Below are 22,007 nucleotides of genomic sequence, written 5' to 3' on the forward strand. Positions count from 1 at the left end.
CTTGAATAGGATACATTGAATGGTACTTTTACAAGGACTGGCACCATTCAATATATCCAATCAATAATTGGCAAGGCTCTCTCTTTCTGTTTGTTATCTGCCAGTTTAGCTAGGTTCAAATGATCAAAATATCAGCATTATCAACAATCTCTGCGTAATCCGGTATGTATAAGGTACCTTTATTGGAAGCTATTTTCTTTGCTTATTACTTTCTGCTTACTAACTCTAAATTTTATACCTCAAGATCTATTTGAGTAATTCGAAGGAAATCGAGATGCTATTGCTTTCCTTACTCTTACTTCTTTTCCCCTTATGTCAGCATAAGTCTTTTCTTTTTCACTGGTATATATATCAAATACATCACTACCCACATGAAATTTATTGTTGGCTCTCACTTTCTGTATTATTTGTTTCAAAGCTATTTGTTGGGCTAGCTGTTATTATGTTAGTTTGCTGTTAAATTTAAATATAGGTTGTTGATAATGCTGATAATTTTGATCATTTGTACGTAGCTAAACTGGCAGATAATAAACAGAAACAGATAGCCTTGCTAATTATTGATTGGATGTATTGAATGGCACTAGCCCTCGTAAAAGTACCATTCAATGTATCTATAAGATATTTTTATTATTGTATTTTAATTTTTATCTTATTTTATTACTAATTATTTATTTATTTATTGGGTATAATGCAGTAAACCAACTCAGGCTATTTTTGCCTTTATACGTTCTTTTTTCCTAATGGCTCACTTTGTACTCATAATTTCATTCTATATCATCATGCTATATAGAAGTATTCAAAGTAACCCTTAAGTCCAAAAGAGCAGATGTGATAACATCTGCTCTTTTAAGTAAAAGGTCAGTAAAAGGTGAAAAGTTCAAACTAAAATAAGCAAAAAAAGTTCCAGTGAACATTGGGCCGCAAATGAACTGTTTTCGAGATAATGGACATTTTCTGGTAAGATTCACCACTGACTATGGGAGCACTAGTTTAACAAAAAGCTGTGAATCCTTTGCTAAGGGTGGGTTTATTAAATTTAAGATAATACATTTTTAATTTTTGGTTTCAACACCACAGGATTTTGCAGATGTTACAGGATGTTCTTTCTAACACCCTTTCCTCAACATCAGGTGTTATGCTTCTGCGCCTACCTGCTCATACTCCATGTGCGAAGCGCCCATGTTTCTCTAAGGCCGATGAATGTGCCTCTGTTGGGCTGCCTTCGGTGGGGAAATGCTTCTTGGTACAAACTTGCAGCCTTGAGTGCACTGCCTTTGGCTTTACCATACATGAAGTGGATGTCCGCATGCTCTTTGTTGCTGTAACCTCTTTCCACGTTGACAATCCTTTGACAAGTACTAGTATGCCTGCTACGTCTCAGAGCATTGAGAGAGGGAAAAGGGAGAAAATGAGCGTAACCTAAACAAACAGGTCAGTGGTGGATCCCAACTCTGCAGGCGTCTCCGTAGCCATGTGGGCAGGAGCAGCAGTGCGTAGCACACGCTTCTTGATTAGACTGGGGTTCGAGCCCGTGACCACCAAATACGGAGGATGGTGAAAGGTCAGGGAATGACCACCACATATCCCCGGAGCAATATGGCCTTAGTTGCTAATGCTCCTAAAAGCTAGTTATATGCCAGTTAGTTGTATGCCAGCCTAACCATATTATGGCATTAGCAAAGGCACATGATGCAAGAAAGCAAGCTTATATAGCATCAGCCAAAAAAAAAAAAAAAAATCCCTTATTGTACTCATCCACTCACTCCAAATGTTTGTCAAGTTCTGCTTTGAATCTATTTAAGCTATCAACTTCTACAACAACAGATGGAAATTTGTTCCAGCAATCAACCAACCGCTGGTTAAAGGCAAACTTCCACACATCTATCCTACAACTGTCTTTCCTCAATTTGAATTTATGCCCTCTCAGGTGATTATTCTGAGCAAGAGGAAGAATCCCATCAGCATTGAGCATGCTAAAACCATTCAAGGCTTTATACACCTCAGTCAGATCACCTTGCAGGTGCCTAGTCTCCAGACACTGTAATTTGCAAAACTACAAAAAATTAAGCCTTTCTTCATAAGAGCAACCCTTTGTTTCCATTCACTAATCTTGTTGCCCTTCTCTGCACTCATTCCAACAGCTCTACATCCTTCTTAAAATGAGGCCTCCAGACCTGTATGCAATACTCAAGGTGTGGCCTGACCATTGCCTTATACAAGGGGATAATCACCTCCATGCTAGAAAAATTCCTGAATATCATTGACAAGACACCATGAGCTGCTCTTGCAGACCATCTGCACTGCTCAGGAAACTTCATATCCGCCTATAATTACCCCCAGGTCCTTTTCATTCTCTACCACTGTCAGTGTAGTACCACAGAATTGAGGCCAAACTTTTTTCCCCGCCCAAAAAGCTTATTCTGGGGTTGCTGCTTCCCATATGTAGTACTTTGCATTTGTCAATGTTAAACTACATTTGCCACCTCTCTGCCCATCTGCTCAACTTTTCTAGATCCTGTTGCAGCGTACTGTCATTAGTGTCATTAACAACCCTGGCAACCTTCATATCATCTGCAAACATGAACCTTAAGCCTGATATCCCATCATCAATATCATTTATAAATACAGAAAACAACAATGGACCCAAAACTGAACCCTGAGGGACACCACTAATAACATTAGTCTACGAAGAGCAGTGTCCATTGAATGGGAGTCAATGGTAATTGACTTCCACTCAACCACCCCTTTTTCCATAGCAGCAATTTGTCGCTACTGCCACACTGCTCCAATTTGTGTAGCAGTCTTCCATGTGCAACAGGATCAAAGGCCTTTCTAAGATCCAAATATATGATATCAAAATTATTCTTTGCATCCAGTTCCTTTGTGACTACATCAAATTGGTCAGGCAAGGCTTCCCCTTAACAAACTCATGCTGTGTCCGAACTATAACTGAAATCTTGTCTAGGTGATCCCGCAATGCTTCTTTAACCTGTGCCTCCATTAATTTCCCTGGAAAAGAAGTTAAACTAACAGGTCTGTAATTACCTGTCTTCCTTTGATCCTCCTTTGTGGATTGGGATCACATTTGCACATCTCCAGTCAATGGGTACCTCCCCTGAGTCCAAGGAAGCTCTCATAATTAGGGCTAAAAGTTTGCTTACTTCCTTTACCACCTCCTTTAATATAACTGGATAGATTCCATCCACCCCAGATGCCTTTCCTATGTTTATCTTCAACAATTTCTCTTCCACTTTACTGTCAGTTATTACAAGATTATCTAGCTTTCTGTCAGAGTTTAATACAACTCTGGCATTCCCCTCCCTGAATAACTACTCATGTGTGAATGTAGATGCAAAATATTCATTTAGTTTGTTAGCTACCCGAGCAGGATAGGATCGTCAGCAGTTGAACCATCGATATCAAGTGGACCAATATGATTCATCCCCTTCCTTCTAGAGTTTACATAAGTAAAGAACTCTTTGCTGTTTTTCTTTGCATCATTTTCCAAAGATTTCTCGTAATCTGCCTTCTCCTGCCTAACCTCCTTTGTGACTTGGTTACAGACCAGCTTATATCTATCATAGGCTTCTGTGTCACATGTTATTTTATATGTATCCCATGGAATTTTCTTCTCTGCCACATGTCTCATTAGTTCATCTGACATTCATTTAGGCCTAAATCTTGGACATCCATTTGACATCTCATCTCATCTGACGTCCATTTAGGCCTAAAGCTCTGGCATTGATGTGGGCAGCTGAGAGCTTGATGGGCCCCTCAATTTAAATCGTTCAAGGGCATCCACCATGTCCTTCAAGTTCTCATATAAGCCCATAACAAATGCCGAGTTGGCGCCCGATTTCCTCACACTCTTTACATCGCGCCCACACAAAGACATTCCCCTTGACAATATCATGTCCCATTCCTGATTGCTTCTCAAACATTAAACAAGCAGTGCATTTCAGTAGACTGTGATTCAGAGCACAACCGACCCCCTCAGTTCTCCCTTGAGCCACAGCACTTCCATTAGTTTGAGCCTTTTGCTTTGCTGCTCTGGTCTGAGTCATGATTTCTATTCAAGTTCAATAAAATTCCATTACAAAATATAACCCTAATCTTATATCCCAATGCAGTTATAACACTATATATACGTATTTCAGTATGGAATATTATCTCCGAGTTACGTTATATGACTTTCTTATCCCCTGTCAACTTATATGTATTAATTTATGATGTTACATTTGTAAAAACTAGGTTGCTATATTTATTTAGTTAAAACAATATAATTCAATTGACAATGAAATTTAATAATATTAATAAATTTTACTGATTAATTGATACTACTATACTCACTATCTAGTTTTCCGTTAAACCTTATGCTATCTAGTTCTGTGTACAAGTATCGTATAACAATGGCCGCAAGTTATCTAACGGTAAATCTACTGACACGAGGTATTATTTACTTTCCAAATCGTGCTATCTAAATTCAAAATAAACCATGGAGCTTGACTAAGTCTATAAGCTACTTATCAAAAATAATTCAATCTAACAAGTCAATAAAGCAGCTAAATATATTTAAAAACTTAGCGTTCACGGGAGCTGCGAAACTTGTCCAAAACGTGGATTTGATACCCTTACCGATACTAAGTAATAAGCTACAAAATCTCTATCTAAGTTCAAATTAAACTAAAGTATTGTTACTAGGAATATACTAAGTTACAAGGAATATACTTGGAATATACTAAATATAGTGTAAATAATAACATTAAGTTTAAATTAGATTAAGCAATGTAGCAATATTTGAGTTGATATAAGGTCATATTATAAGTTATCTGAAATTACATTATATGAAAAATAATGGCAGACTGGCAAAAATAACTGCCAGCCCTACAGATAGCCAAAAACTTAAACATTATTAAAGTATATACACAAGTGTTTCTGTTTCTGAAGCAAAATGCACAGGTGAAAAGCAAAGCAATGGCATAGACCAAAAACTAGGCGAAATGAATAGGCTTTAAGGATAGACATAGCACCTCAATCTCCCTCGAATTGCTCTAATAGATTTTGAGGCATAAGATATAAGAGTTAGATAGCATATAGAAAGCAAAGGCAAAGAGAGCAAACTACTTCAGAAAATTACTGGGGGTGTAAAGCCCTGCCCCTTAGCAGGGTTCCTGGTAATTCGTTGTGTAAAGAAGCATGTACAAATATAATTAAAATTTAACGCATTATATTTAGAATTAAGGTTAAAATTAAAAGACATAATAATTGAAATTGCCTGTATCAAGCACCACAAGACCATCTTAAAGAACAAAGCAATCTTTACCTGCCTGCCTGGCAACCCAAAGGTTGTGGGTTCGAATCCCGCCTCTGGCTTGGATCAGAGTACAAAATGCAAAAACTTTGGGAGGTGCATTATGGCCACAGAAGCCGATGCACCAACAACTTAACAAACAAACAATCTTTACCAATGCATCAGAGCTCAAATGGTGAAAAAGAAACTTAAACCAGAAATTAATTCTAAATATCAATACAAAATATAAAATAAAAATAAAATTTAATTCCTTCCCATAGAACAACTATGGGTACAACTTTTTCAGGATGTAAGCCACACATCAACAGTTCTATGGGAAGTGCCTGATATGTACTTTTATATATAAGCTAAAAGAAAGACATCTCATTAGTATTTCCCCAACTTTCTAATCACAGTATGAGGGCTAATATTTTCATGCCATAATTTCACAGCAATAAATACAGCTCTACATAGATGCTTAAATATAAATTTAAGAGGGAAACCATTTTTTCTAAGCTTATTAATAAATTCTTTAAGTGAAACTAAAATATTTTCGAGACTATTGCATATCCTAATTAATCTTAATCCTTGCAATAAAATTATATTACTATGAATTCTATGGGAGATGTTTGAATGCCAATGCGTGAGGTTAATTGTTTCAAATTTAAAATCTCTACGTTTGTCATATACTTTTGTTTCTACCTTCTCATTAGTAATTTCCATATTTATATCTAGAAATGTGGCTGTCAACATACTCTGTTTATTTATACACTCGAGCTCCAATTCCGTAGGATAAAAAAACAGCCATTTCCTGTAAAAAAAAATTAGGCTCATTAATAGCGATAAGGTCATCAGTATATCTATAAAGTATTGTACTTTTATTAAATTTACTTTCATAGTGAAAGTAAATGCAAATGCAGATTAGCTAAGATACACAAACTACTTGCTCCCATAGCTATACCTGTATGCTGTCTATATACTGTACTACCATTGATGATATAGCAATTAAATAAACATGGCTATTAATTGTCCCAGTAATACTTATCACAAGATATAACCCTATTATATGTATTATAATATTCACTGAATACCATAACAAAGGTTCTAGCTTTTTATGTGGTATTTTTACATAACTATCTCTGCAAGAAGTTAAACCTAAATGCGACAGGTGGCTTATGAAATTTTGGGATCCAATGCACGTATGGAAATTTAGTGTTAGAATAGTTAAGTTTTAATCTTTTATTCATAGCAACCAGTCTCTTGCTGATAATATTACTGTTTGTTTTCTCTTTCTTATATGTTGTACTGTTGTTAAGCTCTTTAGCTAAAGTAGCAATATAAAACTTTTTACAAATAATACCATAGTTGTTGGCTGCCTTATCAATGGTAGTGATAATAAATCTAGATTGCATATCCAATAACATCTGTTTAATTAACTTTAAATCAAAAATCATAGCCTTATCACACCATTTGAACTTACAATATATCTGCTTAACCAGTGCCTCATATGTAAGGTAAATCCACATATGGGAAAGCCTCTACAGGTATACTATATTTATATGCCAATTTTAGACCAAATTGTATCAGATCAATATGAATTTGCCTACAAATTTGCCTAAAACAAGGCCTAAATTTAAAACCATAAGATAACAATTTCCTTAGTTCTACATGTTGGACAATTTTCAGGTCTCTTGTAATGATATACTTATGGTATATATCAACATAGGATTGATGTTCTGGTAAATGGCAGAAGCAAAGGGCATCATTCTCTACACTATTAAGCTTTATAGCTTCCTGTTTATAGTTACAGACTGTTAGACCAATAGGCTTAACATAGCTGATTCTAGATCTAATTCTTGAACTTGCTAATGGCAATGCATAGTTAAAGTGGTTTAGAATTTGCTCTAAATTAATGTTGTCTAAAACACTATTCAAAAATTTAAAACTTATGAATTCCTTTAACTACTTTAATATTTCCCAGTTTAAACTTAAATATATCAAACTAAATGTTGCAGGTGTGGATTGATAAAGTTGTAATCTCTGCATAAATTCAGCAAAGCCTTCAACCTGCTAACTTTCATGCCAAAAACCATGTCATTAATAATCATGATATTGATGATAGGTTGATCCCATGGCTTTAGCAAATCCGAAAAGTTACCTGCTTTATCAACTCTACGTAATTCCTTATTTGTACCACCATGTAAACTCTTTTCTGTAATGTCTAATAACAGTAGTTTTGACCAATTGAACATATTATATATACATTGGTCCTGTTTAATGCTGACGAAGCAATGTCCATTAAACTTACTGTTCAGTCCATATGGATAAAGTGATTTTTGTTTTAGAATGTGTGTGTAGGTTTTCTAAACCCAACCTATTATTATAATTACCTTCTATGGCTAGGATAGAGATAGAAATGTTCTTAAAACTATGAACTTGAAAGTGCTATAATTCAATATCTTTTTTTTTTGTTTTTGTGAAAATTATCTGTGAACATTGATTCTCAAATGCAGTGGCCCACCTGTTTGTCCTACATATTTGACATCACATTCTCCACATTTGATCATATAAACAACCCCACTGGCATGGCAAAAAGTAGGAAAGATATTCACTTCTGTAGCTAACTGCAATGGGTTCATAACTGGACATGCTAGATAATGTTCTTTTCCACAGCTTCTAAATTTAAAATCATTATTATTACCATTTTTATTATTACACATTTCTGACTGTACCTGCTTATTACTATGCATTTTAATGTTACAATCAAGACCTAAATCTGATGCCTCATTTGTTCAAATGAGTTATCACCTATCGGTACACCCAGAGCCCCAGTGGAAACTGCAGTACAGTTTAGCCTACGCGACCGACGTAGTATCCTATTATCTTTAATAGTATAATAGGATCCAATATAATTTTGTTTGACTTCGCTATATATAGCGAAGTCAAACAAAATCCAAATCATAATAAATCTGTTTAATACCAAATTTTAACAGTTATTGTTGAATTAGGCTTACATCGAAAGGCATGTCATCATGGGGCTAGCACTTCTCAATATAAGCTTAATTCAATAATAACTTAAAATTTGGTACTTTTTTTTTCTGTATTTTGGTATTTTAGATTTATTTAGGCTATCAACTTCCACAACAAAGAATGGAAGTCTGTTCCACCAATCAACTATCTGCTGGCTAAAGGCACATTTCTGCACATCTATTCTACACAACTGTCTTTCCTCAACTTGAAACTGTACCCCCTCAGGTTCTTAATCTGAGCAAGAGAAAGAATCCCATCATTCAGCTTGCTCAACCCATTCAAGGCCTTATACACCTCAATCAGATCACCTCTCAGGTGCCTACTCTCCAGGAGCTGCAATTTGCAGAACTTAAGCCTTTCTTGGTAAGAGCACCCCTTCGTTACTCCCACCAATCTTGTTTCCCTTCTTTGTACTCGTTCTTGCAACTCTACATTCTTTTTAAAATTAGGCCTCCAGACCTGTATACGCAGTACTTTAGGTGTGCCTGACCGGGATAATCACCTCTCTGTAATTAGCATTAGCAAGGTAACATGATGCAAGAAAGCAAGCTTATGTAGCATCAGCCAAAAAAAACACCCTTCTCATTTCACCCATCCACTCACTCCAAACATTTGTTTAGTTCTGCCTTGAATCTGTTTAAGTTTTCAATTTCTACGACAGTTGGAAGTTTGTTTCAGCAATCAACCACCTGCTGGCTAGAGGCAAACTTCCACACGTCTATCCTACAACTGTCTTTCCTCAATTTTAATTTATGCCCTCTCAGATGATTATTCTGAGCAAGAGGAAAAATCCCATTTGCATTGAGCATGCTCAAACCATTCAAGGCTTTATATACCTCAATCAGATCACCTCGCAGGTGCCTAGTCTCCAGACACTGTAATTTGCAAAACTTAAGCCTTTCTTCATAAGAGCAACGCTTTGTTCCATTCACTAATCTCGTTGCCCTTCTCTGTACTCGTTCCAACAGCTCTACATCCTTCTTAAAATTAGGCCTCCATGCCTGTATACTCAAAGTTTGGCCTGACCATTGCCTTATACAAGAGGATAATCACCTCCTTATCCCTGCTAGAAAAATTCCTGTATATCATTGACAAGACACCATGAGCTACTCTTGCAGACTGTCTGCACTGCTCAGAAAACTTCATATCTGCCTGCACAATTACCCCCAGGTCCTCCTCATTTTCTACCACTGTCAGTGTAGTACCACACAGTTGATACGTTACTCTGGAGTTACTTCTTCCCATATGCAGTACGTTACATTTGACAATGTTAAACTTCAGTTGCCACCTCTCAACCCATCTGCTCAACTTTTCTAGATCTGTTGCAGTAGCATACTGTCATTAGTATCATTAACAATCCTGCTGACCTTCATATCATCTGCAAACTTGGACATTAAACCTGATATACCATCATCAATATTAATGAATACAGAAAATAGCAATGGACCCAACACTGAACCCTGGGAGACTCCTCTAATAACATTAGTCCACAAAGAGCAGTGTCCATTGATTACCACTCTCTGTCTTCTCCCACTCACCACCCCTTTTTCCATAGCAGCAATTTGTTGCCAGTGCCACACTGCTCCAATTTGTGTGCGCCTCCGTAGCCAGGTGGGAAGGAGCAGCAGTGCGTAGCACACGCTTCTTGAGTAGACCGGGGTTCGAGCGCGTCACCACCAAATACGGAAGATGCGGAAAGGTCAGGGAATGACCACCGCATATCCCGGAGCAATATGGCCTTAGTTGCTAATGCTCCTAAAAAAACTAAATAACAACAGCTCCAATTTGTGCAGCAGTGTTCCATGTGCAACAGTATCAAAGGCCTTTCTAAGATCCAAATATAAGATATCAAAATGATTCTTTGCATCCAGTTCCCTTGTGACTACTTCATAGTATCCAATCAGATTGGTCAGACAAGACTTCCCCTTAACAAACCCATGTTGTGCCCGAGCTATAACTGCAGTCTTGTTTAGATGATCCTGCAATGCTTCATTAACCAGTACCTCCATTAATTTCCCTGGAACAGGAGATAAACTAGCAGGTCTGTAATTACCTGTATCTCCCTTTGATCCTCCTTTGTGGATTGGGGTCACATTTGCACATCTCCTGACCATGGATAAATCCCTTGATTGCAGGGAAGCTCTCATAATTATGACCAAGGGTTTGCTTACTTCCTTTGCTCCCTCCTTTAATATAACTGGATAGATTCCATCCACCCCATTAAATCTTTCGAGGGCATCCACCCTGTCCTTCAAGCTCTCATATAGACCCATAACAATGCTGAGTGGTGCCTGATTTCCTCCCACTCCTTACATCACACATACACAAAGACATTCCCCTTGGCAACATCATGTCCTGTTCCTGAGTACTCCACAAACATCAAACAAGCAGTGCATTTCAAAAGGCTCTGATTCAGAGGACAGCCTCCCCTCAGTTCTTCCTTGAGCCACAGCACTCCCATTAGTTTGAGCCTTTTGTTTGCTGCTCTGGTCTGAGTCATGATTTCTATTCAATTTCAAATAAAATTCCAATACAAAATATAACCCTAAACTTATATCCCAATACAGTTATAACACTATATATATGTATTTCAGTTTCGAGTATTATCACCGAGTTATGTTACTTGACTTTCTTATTTCCTATTGTTATGTGTATTAATTTATAATGTTACGTTTGTAAAAGCTAGATCGTTTTATGTATTTAGTTAAAGTACAATTTAATTGACAATGAAATTATAAAGGACATGAGTTGTGTTGCTTTGTTACATGATATATTAACACAATCTGCCAGTGTTACTGATCTAAGCCTTTAAAAATATTCATTTTACGGCATAGTAGCAGGCAATTTTATTCCTTAAATGAAATTTAGAATCATTTGTGTATAACCAACAAAGAGTTCAACAGACCTTATTTATTTACTTACACCTTAAAAATTCTTATAAAGGGAAAAATATATTTTTGCTTAATTTTTTTCAATTTCAGGTGTTGCTTGGTTTCAAGGCAACCATCAATTGCAAAATGATGAACGCCATTATATCCATACTTCCCAGGAGAAAAAGTTCATTTTGGAAACATACAACACTGTGATTCAGGATTCTGGAACATATTCATGTGTGGTATTCAACAAGTCAGGAGAACAGTGGATTGATTTTGAACTAAAGGTGAAAGGTAAATGAATGGATGCTATTATTGTGGTGCCATAGATCAGCAACCTTCTAGTTTAGATATATAAATTAATATATATTAATTTATATATCTAAATTAATAATTAAAATGACTGGAGTGGAGGACAATATATTTGCATAATGCATACTTAATATATTAAATAAATCATATGCAATAGATTACAGCCACTCCAATGACTTACGTAAGCTTTGTGTTCCGCAGAACTCTACGTAAGTCAGAATTTCCCTAAATGCTTAAGCAGCACTCACAACTATGTGTGCAGAATTTGATTGAAGCAAAAAAAGAACTGTTCAACGAACACGTAAATAGAATTATTTATTCAATTGTTTTTATCTCATGTGCAGGAAAAATTACAAAAGTGTACAAAATTACAAAAAGAGAGAGGAGACAGGCATAACATCAGCAAGTTTTACCTTTCAAGCATTGTTGCCAGAATTAACTCTCCAGCTGATAAATATGCTGCTGCGGAAGTTGAGGGCTGTGGAAATTTAGAAGGGGTTTTTTTGGACACATCACAAAATTTCTCTGCAGCTGCAGAATCAGCATTGGTGGCTTCACGCATACTTTAATGTTTTGGAAACCAGTGCAATGCTTGAACCTATTAAACCACCCATTGCTTGCCACAAACTTGGTTTGTGGTTTGCCGTACTTATCCTTAATATTTTCATAAATACTTCTTGCTTTTGCTTGAATGGCCATTAGATTCAAGGGTACTTGCTTCTGAATCTGATTTTCTATCCATATTAGCTTTGCCATCTTCAATATAGCACCTGAATGCTGTTTTGTGATCACTGTTGATCCTTTAACATGTTCTTTTATACGTGCACTGTCCTTTAAAATAGTATTCACTGTTGAAGCAGCGAGATCTAATTCTCGTGCAATAGATGACAAATTTTTTCCTTCTTCATATTTCTTAATTAATCATCTTCATTTCTACATCAATTTTGTTTCATTTCCTAGCTCTGCCAGCACTTGCACTTTCTGTTGGTCCCTTTCCCTTCACCATTGTAATAAATAAATAGGAAGGAAGAGAAGATTCTGAAAATTTATTCATGTTTTTTATATGAGTGAAGATTTCGGTGAAGGGGAACTCATTTCACCATACTACCGTAATGTAAAAACCCACAGAATTCCAGTTATAGGTATTATTTTGAATGCAATAAGATCGAGTTACAACCCATTTATAATTAGATGCACTAACAGCAAAGCCCAATAAACCAGAAACTGCAAATTGTTTTATGGTTGTGACCTCTAGAAATGTGCTTTAGAAAAATATCACAAAGGCATTCAAAATCGATTCTTATAATGAAACATATGATACCGATGAAAGTGGAGTGCAATTTCCATTATAAAAATGACCTTTTAGAGAAATAAATGGCTTAGTTTTTTTTTTTTTTTTATGTAAACTCCAAACATGAGAGGTATTAGAACCTATAGTACTTAGTACCGTGCTTGGGTTGGAGGTAGTAGTAGTATTGGCATGTGATGCAAGAAAGCAAGTGTATGAGCTTATGCAGCATCAGCCAAAAAAAAAAAAAAAATCACACCTTTCCTTCCAAAGGCCTGTGCAGTTTCTCCTTAAATTTATTTAAGCTATCAAAATCCACAACTACAGATGGAAGTTTGTTCCAGCAATTAACCACCCGCTTGCTAAAGGCAAATTTCCGCACATCTATTCTACATCTGTCTTTTCTTAATTTGAATTTATGCCCCCTTAGGTCATTACTGACCGTGCGCATGGGTTCTGGGAAAGCAAGTGGCTCGAGAGCATGCAAATCGGTTCATCCGGTCAAACTATTAACAGGGACAGGAGTGTGCGATTACACCCCCTTTTTGAGGCAATTGTCCTCAGACGTGATGATCGGTTCCACATGGAACGCTCCCGGATCACTTCTGCCTCCAGTACACAAATAGAGAATACTGACAATGTTCCTGGTGTGTCACATTAGTGCCATGGGCCTGTTACTTAAGGATGTGTCATTGTATCAACAGTACACTGTTGAGAAAGGAGACAGCTGTCTCCAAAAGCTTTGGATTTCCGGTATTGTAACTTGTTTTAACGATTTTAGCATTGTTGGTTTTTAATTGTTTTAACCGATTTTATTTCTTTTAGCATTTATTGTAATAGTCCAGTTTACTGTATCATCTTACTTTATTTTTTTTTTAAATATTTAATTACTTGGCTGGTGTTTGAGTATTAATTGTTTTGAATATAGAATTTCCCAGCCCCCATAGGCCTATTTGAGGATATGCCCCCTTAGGTTCATAATCTGAACAAGTGGAAGGATCCCATCAGAATTCAGTGTGCTCAACCCATTCAAGGCCAAAAGGTTAAGAAGACGAAAGAAGATATTTGTTGACATTGGATTTGAACTTCTGTAGACTGTAATTTTCAGTAAATACATATGGAGGAAGGTTGTTCCAGAAAACGGCACTTGAATGAATAAACGAGGAAGATGAAAAGTTGGTTCTGTGAGTCTGAATTTGGACAGTAAATGGATGTTGGCAGGTGGCCGCACGTGTTCGAACTGTTTTGAAAGAGAGAGCGGGAATTATAGAAGCTAATTCAGAAGAACAATGCCCATGAAAGCCTCTGTAGAAGAGGCATGCAGCATAAACAGTACGTCTATGAGACAGCGAGTGGAGAGACTCTATTAGAGATGAATCATTAATTAACCTAACTGCCCTCTTCTGAATGGAATCAAGAAGCCTGAGAGAGGTTTGGGGGCACCACCCCAGATGTGGGAATAATATTCCATGGTAGGGCGGATTTGCGATTTATACAGAGTTGAGCAGCTGTTTGGAAGAAAAGTAATGCCAAGAGCGAAAGAGAAAACCAAGTTTTTAGATGCAGAGGAAGCAATATTTGTAATGTGCTTGTGCCAAGAAAGATTAGAAGTCAGGGTAATCCCCAAAAGAGATATATCATTTTGCCTAATAATCGGAGTGTCACCAAAGATAAGTATAGGAGCAGAAGAATCCTTTTTGCAAGATATAAGAGAAGACGGAGTTTTAGAAGGGCTCAAATCAACTAAGTTGTCTTTGCCCCACTGGAGAATTACCTTAAAGTCAGCATTTAAGGAATTCGTAGCAGATTTTCGGGAAGTTGAAGCTGATTGAGCAGGGAAAGGTTTCTCAAAATGGAAAGGAAAGTGGAATGCAATGTGCTATCGTTGGCAAAACTATGGATGGGATTTCCAGTCAATGGAAGGTCATTAATATACAAAAGGAAAAGAGTGGGGAAAAGAACCGAAACTTCGGGAACACCGGCATTAGTGGAGAAGTTAGAAGACAGAGAGCCATCTACCATCACCCTCAGTGATAGTAGATGACTGGATAACCAATATAACTGGATAACATAGAAAACTGGATAACCAATTACAAAAACCATTTGGCAAACCATAAGATGGAAGCTTGTTTAGAAGATCTTTATGCCAGACACGATCGAAAGCCTTTGAGATGTCAAGAGCAACTACTTGTGTTTCACCGAACCTTACCGTTGAATTAGTCCATAAATGGGTTACATAAGCCAGAAGATATACCAGTGGATCGACACTGACGGAATACATATTAGCGATCGTTGATCAGACAGAAGGTTTCTAGGTAGTTTAAGAGTTGGCGGTTAATTGATTTCTCCATTACTTGAGAAAGAGTAGAAGTAATTGCAATGGGATGATAATTGGATGGGAGGGATTTGTCACCCTTTTTGGGAACTGGCTGGATATCAGCAAATTTCCACGCAGAAGGAAAAACACCTTTGGAATAAGAAAATGAAAAAAGGCGACATAGAATCAGGAGTAAGTTCAGGAGCACAGGTTTTGAGAACAAGTGGAGAAAACACAATGCAAAGAAAGCTCCAGGGGGACCTGGAGCTTTCTTAGCATCAAGATTTGTCAAAATCCTTCTGACATTTTTTTTGACGAAAGACCACAGGATGCATTGAATGGAGCGTGTTGGGAATGGTGGGAGGTGGTTTACCAAGATCATTAATACATGTGTTGGAAGAAAAATGGGATGCTACCAGGTCAGCTTTATCCTTAGCATTAGCATTAGTAGAGGCATTTGATGCAAGAAAGCAAGCTTATGCAGCATCAGCCAAAAAAAAAAAAAAAAAAAAAACCCACTTCCACTTCACCCCTCTGTTCGTTCGAAATACCTGTCCAGCTGAGCCTTAAACTTATTTAGGCTATCAACTTCCACGACAAGGGATGGAAGTCTATTCCACCGACCAACCACCCGCTGGCTAAAGGCAAATTTCCTCACATCTATCCTACATCTGTCTTTTCTCAATTTGAATTTATGCCCTCTCAGGTGATTATTCTGAGCAAGAGGAAGAATCCCATCAGCATTGAGCATGCTCAAACCATTCAAGGCTTTATACACCTCTATCAGATCACCTTGCCGGTTCCTAGGCTCCAGACACTGTAATTTGCAAAACTTAAGCCTTTCTTCATAAGAGCACCCCTTTGTTCCATTCACTAATCTTGTTGCCCTTCTCTGTACTCGTTCCAGCGTCTCTACATCCTTCTTGAAATGAGGCCTCCAGACCTGTATACAGTACTCTAGGTGTGGTCTGACCATTGCCTTATACAAGGGAATAATCACCTCCTTATCCCTGCTAGAAACATTTCTATATATCATCGACAATACACCATGAGCTACTCTTGCAGCCCGTCTGCACTGTTCAGAAAACTTCATATCTGCCTGCGCAACCACCCCCAGGTCCCTTTCATTCTCTACCACTGTCAGTGTAGTACCACAGAGTTGATGTTGAAGCCTTGCTGTTTCCCATATGTAGTACTTTACATTTGTCAATGTTAAACTTCATTTGCCACCTCTCAGCCCATCTGCTCAACCTTTCCAGATCCTGTTGCAGTAGCATAGTGTCAGTAGTGTCCTTGACAACCCTGCCAACCTTCGTATCGTCTGCAAACTTGGACATTAAGCTTGATATACCATCATCATATCATTTATAAATACAGAAAACAATAATGGACCCAATACTGAACCCTGAGGGACTCCACTAATAACATTAGTCCACGATGAGCAGTGTCCATTGATTACCACTCTCTGTCTTCTCCCCCTCAACCACCCCTTTATCCATAGCAGCAATTTGCCTCCAATGCCACACTGCTCCAATTTGTGCAGCAGTCTTCCATATGCAACAGTATCAAAAGCCTTTCTAAGATCCAAGTATATAATATCAAAGTTATTCCCTGCATCCAGTTCTTTTGTGACTGCATCATAGTATCCAATCAAATTGGTCAGGCAAGACTTCCCCTTAACAAAACCATGCTGTGTCTGAGCTATGACTGAAGTCTTGTCTAGATGATCCTGCAGTGCTTCTTTAACCAGTGCCTCCATTAATTTTCCATTAACTGAAGTTAAACTAACAGGTCTATAATTATTTGTGTCGCCCTTTGATCCTCCTTTATGAATTGGGGTCACATTTGCTCATCTCCAGTCCATATGGGTACCTCCCCTGAGTCCAAGGAAGCTCTCATAATTATGGCTAAGGGTTTGCTTACTTCCTTTGCTGCCTCCTTTAATATAACTAGATAGATCCCATCCACCCCAGGTGCCTTTCTTGTATTTATCTTCAACAATTTCTCCTCCACTTTACTCTCAGTTATTACAAGATTCTCTAGCTTACTGCCAGAGTTGAATACACCTCTGGCATTCCCCTTGCTGAATAACTCCTCATGTGTGAATGTCGATGCAAAATATTCATTTAGTTTGTTAGCTACCTGAGCAGGATCATCAACAGTTGACCCATCGATATCAAGTGGACCAATCTGATTCTTCCCCTTCCTTCTAGAGTTTACATAAGTAAAGAACTCTTTGCATCCCTTGCCAAAAAATTCTCGTAATCTGCCTAACCTCCTTTGTAACTTGGTTACAGATCAACTTGTATCTATCATAGGCTTCTGTGTCACGTGTTAATTTGTATGTATCCCATGCATTTTTCTTCTCTGCCATATGTCTCATTAGTTCATCTGACATCCACTTAGGCCTAAACCTTGAACAATATTTCTTAGTTGGTATGTAAAGCCTAGTAGCTTCCAAGATAAGTTCTTTGAATGCTTCCCATTTTGAATTTACTGTTGGTAACATCATCATTTGGTCCCACTGTATAGAATTTAAATACTGTCTCAGTCCATCGTAGTCATCTTTACGAAAGCAATAACCCTTCCCTTTACCCCTAATGGTAGTTACCTCTTTGAGTAAATCCCACTTCAGCACACTGTGATCACTGCCACCTAGTGGTTCATTTACCTGCAGATTCTTAATGCATGAAGAATCACTACTGATAATCAAATCAAGAGTATTACTCCCTCTAGTTGCCTCCCGAACATGCTGATGTAGATGGTCTTGGCGCATTATAGCCTTAGTAGCTGATGCGCCAATAAAACCAAAACAAACAAACAAAAAAGCTGATGTAGAAAACAATCATCCAATAAATTCACAAAAGCCTTGCTAGTGTGTGAGTTCCTTGGCTGAAGTGACAACAGAACCATCTGGTTTTGACAGAGGTGGGAGCAGAGATGGGCAAAAGTTGCAGCCAATGGCTTTGGCTGCAACTGAGCATTCTGGTCTCTTTGGCAAGAGACCAGAATTCTCAGCTACCATTGGGGCAAGAAGCAAGTTTTCTACTCTTAGCCTGTTCAAAATCTAGTTTGGACTGGTTAATAACTGCTTTACAATTGTTGCGAGCTTTGGTGTAGGCAGATAATGAAACTGAAGAATTGAAAACAAGCCAGTTAAGATATGCAACATATTTCTCCTGAATGGCCTTAGCACATTTATTGACAAACCAAGGTTTAGATAAAGGAGGAGATTTTAAAGTGGAGGGTGGGATAAAGGATTCCATTCCTACAAGAATAATTTCACTGACACGATCTGAGCAAATGTTGACATCTGAAGTTTTGAAACAGTAATCCGACCAAGGAAAAGAAGAAAAGAAATCTCGAAGGTCATCCCATTTTGCATTCTTGTAATGCCAGACAACACGAGGTTGGGAATAGCCATGAGATAAAGGCTCCATTGGAGAAGAGACAATCACCAAGTTGTGATCTGAAGTGCCTAAGGGACCTATCACTTCTACCGTGTACTTATAAGGGTTGTTTGTGAGAAAAAGATCAAGCGTATTGGCTGTATGATTAGGATTGTCCGGAATTCTTGTAGGTAAATGAACAATCTGTGCAAGGTCATTAGTATTTGCAAAAGCCTCAGCATCTCGACCAACTGGGTCGGTGTGACTAGAAAACGGAAGCCAGCTGGAGTTGTGAACATTAAAATCACAAAGGAAAATTACCTCACTGTTAGGAAAGTTGGACTGGAGAAAGTCAAAGAGTTCCAAGTGATTAGTGGAGTTGGGAGAATGGTAGAGACAACAGATGAATTTGACACAGTGAGGTAGAAAGATTTTAAGCTAGAGAAGATCAAAAAGAGGAGATTCCAAATTGTCAAGTCTCTGACTGGGAATATCGGAACAGACATATGCACAAGTACCACCTTTGAGGCGAAAGGAATCATACAGCAAATAATTTGGGCATCTGAGATGAGCAGTAGTTGAATCAACCGATAACTGAGATTCTGTCAGAAAACATACATGGGGTTTGGCAGACTGCAAGTGGAAATGGACATCGTTGAGATTAGAATTGAGACCACATATATTTGTGAAATGAATTAGGAAGTGTTTGGTAGGTTTAGATCTTTTCGCAGATAAGCTTGCTTTAGTAGTTTGACAATTCATGGTGTATTCAATAGTAAGAAAAAGTGGGTGGGACATGCTGTATGAAGTAATGAAATTTTTGGATATGGCGTACACATGGTAAGAATATACCCAGATCCTTGACATAACGTGGCCTCGACAATGCTCCCCGCATACACACTACTCGGACTCCCTCCAGTCACTATCTGGCAGAGTAGAGGTAGCAAGATTATACACTAGCTGATGTGGAAGCTTCCTAGAGAGTTACCAATAGTTTTGGTCCGGTGTACTAACTAGCAGCCGGCCAGCGAACACCGTTTTAGAGCTGTACCCTCGAAATGTAAGGAATATTGGATCTCGCCATCATGTTCATCATAACCTCAAAAGTCATCAATAATGCTGCATGATGGAAGAGATGGGGAAGGGTTGACCGGAACTTAGCTTTAGAGACTAAACATGGGTTCCACCACTTCAAGCCTCCAATAAGCAAAGTGGTGGTATTTCACAGGTTGACGAGAGTCATCTACCACCTAGTACTGCCTGGTAACATAGAGGGACGTAATTCCTGCATGTGGTGTGGGCGCCACATGCAGGAATTACGACCCCTGCTTACGTTGGTTCACACTTGGGTGGTCACCCACCATGTACTTGTGCATGGAAGTTATATCCAGCATTTCTAACAGTCCCACCATCGTGAAGGTGCAAGCAGAGAATTTGGCTGTCACAGACCATCCAGACTTTGCCAAAATTGGGTCCATTTGACTTGAGTGTCACCTGAATATCAGTTCCATCAGCGTTTTAGACTCCCAGGTCGCAAGTACAGCTTGTCTGGCATATCTGAGAGAATGCCTGTGGCAACCTCAAGGACAAAAACCAAATTTCGCTATACAAGTTATACCTGTATAGCGAAATTTTTAACTTACCAGTTCTTGGAAAAAATTACCAAAAAAAAAAAAAAGAAAACAATGTGTTATTGGGGTTCACATTACGATATTTTCACGATACCTCCATTTATTCCTTCTGGATGCAAAATACGTTTCCACGATTTTTTTTTAAGTTTGCACCAGCTTACATAAAGTCAAATTTTTTGTAAGTCAAGTATTACGTAAGCCTGGGAGTGCCTCTAATGTAATGTAATGGTACAATTAAATATGAATGATCACTCAATTCAGTGAATATTTGTGATTGACATACCCTGATTAAAAAATTAGGGTTTGTCAGTCACTTATTTTTTTATTTTTTTTTTTTTTTACAGATCATATTTAGCTGTGCCTATTTCATGTAATTCTGAGATAAAATCATTTAAAAAATATATATATTAAGATATTACGCTAAGAAATTAGCATAACATCTTAAAAACTGAACGATTTCTTATTTATCCCAAGTTAACTCTAGGTTTTCAATGCTGTATTATCAATGCATATATTATAAAACATTTAGCTGATTATTGTTTTTAAATGTAAAATATGTATGCAGACTTCCTTTGATCCTTTTATCCTTTGATAAGTAGGAATTATAATTGTATGAATTACACATTAGACTGCAATTATTAGCAGAAATAGTTTGGAGTAAAACTGACTATATTTTAGTAGGTACAAAGTATGCTGTCTTGTTTTGTAGCTCAAACTTTCAGAGGGTGTGAAATTTGTAAAATATATTAAAATCCTATAAAATAGAATAAGAAGTTATATAAAGAAGGATTGTATTCATTTAGTTGATCTCATCAAGAACCATAAGGCCTCATGAATGAAAAAAAAATCAAAGCATTTAGCATTTCATAACTCCTGAACTCCAGCATAAGTCTGAATTGAGGAGTTGAGGCCTTGTACATTGATTGAGGATATAGCAGTTTAAATCACAAAGCACGGAAATGAAGTTTTTCAATAGGAGTGATCCCTTTGGAACAAGTTACTTTATTCAGGTTCTGTAAATATCAAAACTTTGTAGTAGTTAGTAGTAATGGAGACATGTCATGCAAGAAAGCAAACATATGAGCTTATGTAGCTTCAGCCAAAAAAAAAAAAAAAAAAAAAACAATTTGACAAATTCGCTCCCTCTAAAAGTTTGCCCAGTTCCTCCTTAAATTTATTTAAGCTATCAAAATCCACAACGACAGATGGAAGTTTGTTCCAGCAATTAACCACCCACTGGCTAAATTTATGCCCTCTTAGGTTCGTAATCTGAGCAAATGAAAGAATCCCATCAGAATTCAGCATGCTCAACCCATTCAAGCACTTATACACCTCAATCAGATCACCTCACAGGTGCCTAGTCTCCAGCTGCTGCAATTTGCAGAACTTAGGCCTTTCTTTTAAGAGGACCCCTTCGTCCCCTCACCAATCTTGTTGGCGTCTTCTGTACATGCTCAAGGAACTCAACATCCTTCATAAAATGAGACCTCCAGACCTGTATGCAGTACTCAAGACATGGCCTGACCATTGCCTTATATAAAGGGATAATCACCTCCTTTTCCCTACTAGCAAAATTCCTGTATATCATTGACAATACCCCATGACCTGCTCTGTCAGCCTATCTGCATTGCTTAGAAAACTTCATATCTGACTGCATAATTACTCCCAGATCTTTTTCATTTTATATCACCCTGTGTAGTATCACACAGTTGGTACGTTTCTCTAGGATTACTACTACCCATATGCAGTACTTTGCATTTGTCAGTGTTAAACTTCAGTTGCCACTTTTCAGCCCATCTGCCTAAATTTTCTAGATCCTGTTGCAGTAGCACACTGTCATTAACAACCCTGCCAACCTTTGTATCATCTGCAAACTT

The 22,007-nt window shown here is 37.7% G+C and overlaps 1 protein-coding gene across 1 annotated transcript in view; it reads left to right on the top strand.

Annotated features, from left to right (window-relative positions):
• LOC150075740 (uncharacterized) overlaps window positions 1-22,007 on the top strand; it is a 311,310-nt gene that overhangs the window by 175,651 nt on the left and 113,652 nt on the right. Inside the window, exon 14 of the mRNA XM_090387858.1 lies at window positions 11,302-11,487. Coding sequence (XP_090243984.1) covers window positions 11,302-11,487 — 186 coding nt within the window. The remainder of the gene's footprint in view (window positions 1-11,301; window positions 11,488-22,007) is intronic.

This window comes from Mastigoproctus giganteus, chromosome 13 (genome assembly GCF_048544385.1).
Source record: "Mastigoproctus giganteus isolate SK-2022 chromosome 13, ASM4854438v1, whole genome shotgun sequence".
NCBI lineage: Eukaryota > Metazoa > Arthropoda > Arachnida > Uropygi > Thelyphonidae > Mastigoproctus > Mastigoproctus giganteus.